The 8,481-nt window shown below is 36.0% G+C and overlaps 1 protein-coding gene across 5 annotated transcripts; it reads right to left on the reverse strand.

Moving 5' to 3' along the window:
• Nucleotides 1–1,435: 1,435 nt before the first annotated feature.
• LOC105118267 (yacP-like NYN domain protein) lies at nt 1,436–8,149 on the reverse strand. 5 transcript variants are annotated; one of them, XM_011016179.1, is made up of 10 exons: nt 7,737–8,149; nt 7,096–7,170; nt 6,897–7,021; nt 6,625–6,785; nt 5,092–5,161; nt 4,518–4,572; nt 3,639–3,753; nt 3,037–3,075; nt 2,869–2,915; nt 1,436–2,004 (listed from the first exon to the last, which is right to left on the reverse strand). In XM_011016179.1, exons 1-8 carry the CDS (start codon nt 7,863–7,865, stop codon nt 3,038–3,040), a joined length of 768 nt encoding a protein of 255 aa, XP_011014481.1. In that variant the 5' UTR covers nt 7,866–8,149; the 3' UTR covers nt 1,436–2,004; nt 2,869–2,915; nt 3,037. The 5 variants fall into 5 exon arrangements, with proteins under 5 accessions (XP_011014481.1, XP_011014480.1, XP_011014479.1 ...); XM_011016178.1 differs by having other exon boundaries at nt 3,670–3,753; nt 7,096–7,167; nt 7,737–8,147; XM_011016177.1 differs by having other exon boundaries at nt 3,670–3,753; nt 7,737–8,147.
• Between the last annotated feature and the right edge of the window lie 332 nt (nt 8,150–8,481).

Raw genomic sequence — 8,481 nt, forward strand, 5'->3', positions numbered from 1 at the left:
TTTACATCAATTAATGTTTCAATCATTTCAAGTCATTAGAAAGCTTAAATTAATGAGATCCCCTTCAATGGAATAAGAGGAGCAGAGAAGGAAAGCGGTTGACAAGGAACAAAGGAGTCAGCGATACAAAGTCATGGATTCCTGTATTTTTCTGGCTTGATATTTATATATACGATCCCATCCTCTAGGGCTGACTATGATTCTCGGCGTTTTGGATGCTCATTAGACCTCTGCCTTTTTGACTTGTCATGGATATCAATATCTTATCTTTAGCTTTTTCCCATATGTTTCCCTTCCTGGTTCATACTGGGCTCTTCTATCAACTGTTCGCGTTTTATCAAAAGGAAAAATAAAAAATAAAAGGAGGGGAGATTTTAATCAAAGCCCAATTCATTGGACTAGTAGTAGAGGGTTAAGCAAGTGAAAGTCTACAATCAACATTTGCAATATTGAGAGAGAGAAAACAGAAACTAGGAGAAAGACACGATTAATGTAGAAACAATTTGATAGGTTTAATATTCTTGTATGACACTTGACTTGGCAAGAAACCCAGAAGATTCATCCATTAGCTTTTGTCATGGAGAGGAATGAACTATGTATTTAGTTGATGTCACTACATGTTCTCTAGCTGATAATGATACATTGACATTCCAAAATGTTGCTTTTCTAATGGTTTGTTCTGTCCTTCATTCTCTTCCATCATAGAATAGCATACGATTACGTAGATGACGACTCAATGGCCTGGGAGATGCATCAAACGAGGTAATCAAAACATGGCGCGTTCAGACCGCACCGACCGCCCCCCTTTCTTTGTTTTCTGGAACGTGAAAAGAGGATTCAGACAAGATTCCAATGCCTCCTCAATTCTTGGTTCAGCCTATTAACTATAGGCCAAAACATTTAACACCGTAACGCATCGCTTGTTGAGTGACGTTCGTCTGGAGCCTCTATGGCAACATGCTGCCTCGACAGTATCTGTTCCCAAGTGTACGCTGGAATATGTATTAAATATTTTATGAGACTCTTGGTCATTGAGTATTTTATTTTAACTTGTAACAATCTCCTTATCCTTCCTTCTTCTCACTGCGTAAGATGGAATCAAGTTGGTGAAGAAAGCAAATAAATGCTCTATCAACTAACTAACACAGCATTTTCAGCGCGCATTGCACAGCAGAACTCTCAGAAAAAAATGAATTAAGCATGTCCAGTGACATGCATAAAGGAGACGCCATAACACAAGAAAGAAGACAACTGATTGCTGAAATTCGCTCAGCAACATACACTAGGATTGAAGGAAAGAAATTAAGACTCCCTCTAAATAAGATTAAAAATTTTTCATTACAACAGCTACATCATAGAAGAAAATAAATATACAAAGAAGATCGCAGCAGGAGGAAACTGATTGCTGAAATTCGCTCAGCAACATACGCTAGGGTTGAAGGAAAGAAATTAAGACTCCCTAAATAAGATTAACAGTTTCATTACACAGCTACATCATAGAAGAAAATAAATATACATAGAAGATCGCAGCAGGAGGAAGTGTCAAACAGGAACAGTAAATTGAAATGGGTGAAAACAGAATTTAAAAGATAATTTAGCTAATCGCATCAAATGTGCACTTGCAGTAGCCCTCACCCGATAGAACACATTATAGAATATACCCAAAAATTTGCTGGGACCTGACAATTCTTTCAGGGTTTTTGCCTCCTAGAAAATGGTCCCATCAGAAGTTACAAGAACTTTATGTATGCTATGACGCCTCTAAACTAAATATTTCATAACACATGAGATGTCACAGGTTGAGTAAAATTTAGGTGTGTGACAACTGATCTTAATGTACATACAATATGCATGGTCCAAGGTATATGGCATGACCAAAATACTAAATTGGATCACCTGCTTTTTGACTCATTCTCTGCTAGCTTCTTCCTTAGATCCTTGAGAGCATCAACAACCTCAGAATCAAGATTATGTTTTAATAATCTACCCTGAAAGGAAGTAGGCCTGAACAGATAGATAAACAAATTAACCACTTCGATATAGAGAGTTCTTTGGAGTGAATGATATATGCATTCAAGAGAGAGTAAAGTCACTTGAGATAAATTGAAGGTTCAATGCAATTATAATCAATTAAGGCACAGATAGGGTTTGATCCCAAGCACCTCTTTTTTCTTGACTCAAAGGCCAACCTTTCTCATCAAAGAAATAAAACTGATAGACCAAACTTTTCATCCAGAGATTTATTTTACCTTTTAATTTATACTATAGTCTTTTTCATGATTTTCCTTCATCAGATCAAACTAAATAGACAGTATGTGATATCATTGAAAGGCTTGAAAAAGAAACAATATTCACACAAGATGTCTAAGGCTTTTCATCTATTGGGGCTCCGGCAAGGATTTCCTTTGTTCAAATGAAGCTAAATAGGCTGGTAGGTGGATATCATTGTTAAACCTACAAAAGAGGAACAACAATTTTTCACAAGATGTGATGTGCTTTCATAAGTTGGGGTTCTTGTAAGGATTTCAAATTAGTTGGGATTCCTGAAGCCATATCGCTAGCCAGCCCGTATGCATCAGCAAAACAAAGCTTGAGCTTAAACTCTTATTTTTAGCTCATGAATGTTATCATTGGTAGGGACAATTCTATTACATGCAGCCTTGAATAAAGGGCAAGGTTGTATTCTACTGTCGAGTTGGGATTTAGTGCTGACTAGGGAACTAGGACGGAGGACTCTATATTTTATTCAAATACAACTCATAGTTTATTTTGACCCAGTCATTTGAGACCAACAATGTCTCATCTTCTAATATCTTTTTATGAGCAGCAATAAAATGTTCCTTAAGTTATTTCTAATTTAAAGCACACCTTAGTTCTTGAAGTGCCCGCTCCACCTCTTGCTGTGATGCCTTTACCTACAATTATAACATTGAAAGAAGCTGAATTGCAAACAGCAAAAACAAAAAGATAATTTGTTACACAGAAAATTCAAACACCAAGCATTTAAAAGAAGACAAAACAAAAAGAGTGCCTCACCTCAGCAACCAAGGCCTTGCAACTCCAAATAAAGGCTCCCTGACACAACGGTATAAAACAAAAGAATCAGGAAATTAACTGAGCATCAGAAGCCCCATGCTAAACAAGAAAAAAAAGAAGTTATATAGCATTCTACTGACCACAAGGTGATGTCCTCTCACAACGCAATACAAAAGGATTGTTTTAATTTTCAAGAAACAATATTTAATACGGAAAGGACCAAAACAGGAAAGCATGCAATGGGATAAGACTAGAGTTATTTCCAAAATTTTCTGATTTGGATTGGGGGCACATTTACACAAACAGAAGAAATTTATTCCAAAACTGGGGAAAAAACTATAGTAACACACTTAATTTGGCACAAGTTTTCTCAAAGGGAGCTAGCAGAAGATGCAATCTTATGATAAGTAATTACTGCCAATGGACTGGAAATATAATAGCATGGTCCTCCTTGCATTGTCTTGAAACAAAGTTTAAATAAGGCCTCTCTCTCTCTCTAAATAAATAAACACATGTGCTTTGAGTGTTTAGAGAGAGAGAGAGAGAGAGATTTTGGAGCTAAAAAAGTCATCAAATTTACTAGATAAACAAATCAAATAGAAAAATATAATCAATTATAAGGGAAATGCATACTGCTCCATGTGCTGCATGCTGCTGAATATGATCAGAAGTAACGACCCATACTTTTGGACATCCATCCTCCTTCAAGGCTACAACCTGTTAGAGAAATAAGATTCCAATGCTAAGCACAGAGGATAACAGCTAACACACGAGACAGAAAAAAGCAAGAAAATTATCTTCAAGCACATCACCGGTCTTCAAACAGATAATGGCATAATAAGGGTAATCACATTTACTGCAGATATGAACAAGTGACTAATCAGGATTTGAAGCTCTTGCATAAAGAAAAGAGATCTGGACCCAGAATCTTATTAGTTCTCCACATATGACTAAAAAGATCTGGCTGACAAGCAGATAGAGCAAAACGTGGTCTCACATTTTCCTTCTAGGGGACAACAAGATAAGAAAATCCTAGACTGTAATAAATGGATTAAGATATTGGTTAACGTAAGTAAATGTGAAATTCACGGCTGAAATGTAGTATAAAGAAATAGTTGGAAGAGTAGGGGTAGGAAAAATGATGATAAGACACCAAAACAAAGAGAAAACTCTATGACATTTAACTCTAGCTGATAAATAATGGTGTATATCAAGAATTTCTAACATCAGTGGTCATTTTCTTTTCTTCTCCATTTTGATATTATTAGGAAGCTTTTAGGAATTAAGTTGCCCAGCAGGGGGTAACTTTTTAACATCAAACAAACCATCTGCCTCCACAGGAAACATGGAATGGAATTTGGACCCAGGACCTCTAATATGGAACTAGAGATAAAGCCATGGGAATGTCTCCTGTGGAACATCACAATGGTAGTTTAAAGAGAAGATCTTAATTTCCTTATCAACTTGACATAAAAAAATACCTCTTTTTCAATCCACGCATCAGCACAAGATTCACCTGTGAAAATCACGTCGACACTGCAAATTGCGGATGTTTTATATAAAAAAAGAGCCAATTATATCAACAGTACACAGCAAGACATTTGATAACATGTACAATCGAACAAACAATCACAAATCATTCTCAATCAATATTAGATAGCATGGTAAAAAATGATAGTCAGGGCAAACAATAACACCTCCAGTAATAATAGTTATCCCTCATACAAAATAAAGGGGCACAATCCCATTACATTTACAAAACCAAACATCTTCAATCTACAATAAACACTCTTAAATCTTTGACAGTCTGGTCATTCAGTGGAAGCGACAAGTATAATTCAAGTGCATGTGCAACTAATTGCAAGATCAGTAACTCAACTCAACTAGGCCTTAAGTGCTATGATCAGCCTATTTTCTACAATTAGCATATTGTTATGAAGCACAAATGAATTTTTTGATGGATCCTATTTCATATAGATAATGAAATCTAAATAGTCATCCAGAGAATAGATTATCACAAAAACTGGTAATTATAGATTAGGATTATAAAAGTACCCAGCAAAAGTTTCCTTGTGCGTAGGCAGCCCTGACATCATGGCATCAAAGACAACTACCACTTTCACATCTGTAAATGTTTCAAAGTTAACAAGGATAGAGGCATCAACATTTGGAAAACGAGTAAAAGGATGCAAGATGGAATTAAGTTTCAATGTTAATCAAGAAACTAGGAGCAAATGACCCAAAACCAACAGAAAATAAGGATTTGAAGTGAAGAGTCCGCTAAGTAATTCTTCTAGGTTCATGAATATCAATTCCTTGTGGTTATGGTCAAACATCAAAAGAGGACAGAAGCATACTACTCCCAGAAATAACACCATTCAATTAAGCAAGGGCCAAGTTGTGACATGCAATATATGATGGGATATGTAACAGTAATCCATAATCGATCTTAAATTGGGCAGTTCTATAGGCACTTCCCTTTCAAGTTTATGAAATCAACAATTTAATTGTGATAGCATTTACAAGTACATAAAAAACAATTGTGCAATACATTAAGTGAAGTTTTTTAAGAGAGCACTAGTTAACTGTAGTTTCCTAATTCTACTCATCATCTTGAAAGGTGCTGAATTATCATAAAAAATAATAGTGTTCCAATTTGATCCAAGAATAGCTGATTTTTTTGACAAACCCAATAGGCAATCAAACTGTATTGGATTCAATCAAAATAGAAAATATATTCACAACAAAATAGAACTATCAAGTCTCGAAGTTCCAGCACTCTTTGCCACAAAATTCTTATCCATTTGAGAATGTGTATTAACAGAATTCACAAGTTATTACATTATTACATGCCAATTATGACCATTGAGTTAGAATATTTATTTTTATGATGTTAACTTTGCATTAGTGTTTTAAGGGGTGAAGTGAAAACTCACTTATTTGTTGCCCCATTGACAATTGACCATGGAAAAGAAATTTAGAAAGACAAATAAGGCAGGGGATGAAATATCTATCGAGTTTCTTAAAGAAAACGATATTAGAGCTTTTCTAATCACAGTTATTATTCTCATGGTCCTCTCATCATGGTTAATACTCCTTAAAAGAAAAAGTATAATGATTGGTGCCTGCATGTCCAACACATCTAGGTATGTCTAAGTTCTATCAAGGAACACAGCTATCAGAAACCTTTATTATGTCTACACAGTGGGTAAATTAGCCTGAGGTAGCAGAAAGCAAGACTAAAATATGTTCCAAATGGTTGAGGCATAGGAAATTGAACACAATCCCAAAATATCAGGCATGAAGTCGTTCTTGAATTGGACCAATTTCAGAAATGATACACAAGGAGAGCAGGAAGAATTAAGAAAGGGTCCCTGATACTCCAGGGAGTTGTATAAAATGTAGGAAGGACCTCTTTATTTCCTCCAGCTTAATTGGAATGTGACTGCACACTCAGACATGTATATGTCTATTCCATGGTATATCCTTAAAAAGACTTCATCCCATTTGAATTTTATGATGGAACTCGGAGTACCAGTCATGTTACAACGCTTCTTCATTAAAGTAAAAGGTGAACAAAGTGCAAACCTCTGGCCAGACTGAATGCTACAAGTTCATCGATTAACTTTTGTCGTGCAATATCAAGTCTTCCATTCACAAAATGTTTCTTCAGTTTCGCCCAGTATCCACATACATTATACCCATCAACGAGCAAGACAGGGACTCCAGTATCTACAATCTGGTTCGTACTGTAAATCATAGTTAGCAGAGCAAAGAGCAATGCTTTTCCAAGAGGCTTAAAAGTGGATGCTGAAATAAAGAATAAAAAAATAAAAGAAGGAACCTGGAAAGAATATTACTAGTAGAGACTCAAGGTAGGATCACGGTAGAGCTCTGTGTCCTCTGGAAGGTCCTCCTTCTCCACCTTCTTTCTGCGGTAACTAGTAGAAGGCTTAGGTGTGCTAGACTTCCTCTTTTGAAACTCCTACAAAATCCTTCATCGGATTAGATTACTGGCAGGAATCCCACAAAGGAGATGCATATTTCCGAAAAACCGACCTTCCATAACTTTAGAAACTGCAAATTCTGCTTGACGTTTGATGTGATTCTTGGAGGAGCTGGCTCAGAACCCCGCTAATGAAATGAAATTTACAAATACACAAAAATCATTAGACGTCAACCTTGAATAAGTTTAAACTGTTTCAACCCACTGAATATATTATTCGCTCAATCTGATGATATGATTTCTTAGAACAAAGATTTCCATTGTTGTTCAACATAAGATATAAGATACATCTGTATTCCCAGATCATATTCAATTACAAGCCAACTTGGGGGATCATGTTCATATTAAAAGAATTATTTAGCTACTTCTCAGGTGAACCATATACTTCTTGATGTAAAAATCTAAATCTATTATAGGACACACACCCCCGCGCCACGCGCCACCCACCCCCAAAAAATAATAATAATAATAATAAATAAATAAATAAACCTTATTGTTTTCCCATCTCCAGCCATGTACATTGATGCAGCTAGCTGATAAATAGGTGTTAACATGACAGAAACAGAATCATGCATATGGAGGGGGTACAATGACATAAAGGAACTACTTATAAGAAGGGGGAAAAAAACAGACTGTCAAAGTTGTTATTGAAAGGGACAGAAAATAAAGAGTAGAGCAAAGGGAAATAAATAACCTTATGAGGAGAAGAGGCAGGCTGGGATTTCTTGCTTTTGGCCATTAGAATAACAACCCTGTAGCTGTTGTAATGGTGGCAAGAAGAGGAAGAAGCACCATATGGAGATGGTACTGTGACTGCTTTCATGGATGGAGCCACACACTTCGCTACTTCTTAATTGAATAAACAATTGGTCTTGCTGGGGGTCCTGGGACTTTGACAATCTAATCTACATGGAGGTAAGAGTCGTAACAGGCTTGTAGCAGTAGCAGGAATCAGTTGTGAAATTAAATGTGAAAGAGGAAGACAAATATGCGGTTATTAGCTGAGCAGGCAGGACGGACAGGACACCACACCGAATGGGAACCACAACAATCCTCTCTCATGTCTCAGCATCTCCCTCCCTCTCCCACTCCCTCTCTCTCTCTCTCTCTCCCTCTCTCAAACTTTCACGCAAATTTAACAAGGCCCTGAAACATTGTCCTTTGCTTTTGGGTCTGTTCCTATTAGCGATGGATATGTTTATGTTTTTACATATTGGGCTTTATTCTACTTTGTGGACTTCGTGATTAAGCTACTCAGCCCATTATAAATAATGTTAGTTTGATTCGCCGCAAAGCTGCTTAGAGCCTTTTTTATTTTTATCCAAAATAATAATAATAATAATAATAATAATACAGGTTTCATAATTTATTTCTAGATTATTCTTTAAAAAAATTAAAAATAATAAAAATAAAATTTTAAAAAATACATAAAAATTAAG

The sequence above is a fragment of the Populus euphratica genome, unplaced genomic scaffold, assembly GCF_000495115.2.
Source record: "Populus euphratica unplaced genomic scaffold, PopEup_1.0 scaffold1845.1, whole genome shotgun sequence".
Classification (NCBI taxonomy): Eukaryota; Viridiplantae; Streptophyta; class Magnoliopsida; order Malpighiales; family Salicaceae; genus Populus; species Populus euphratica.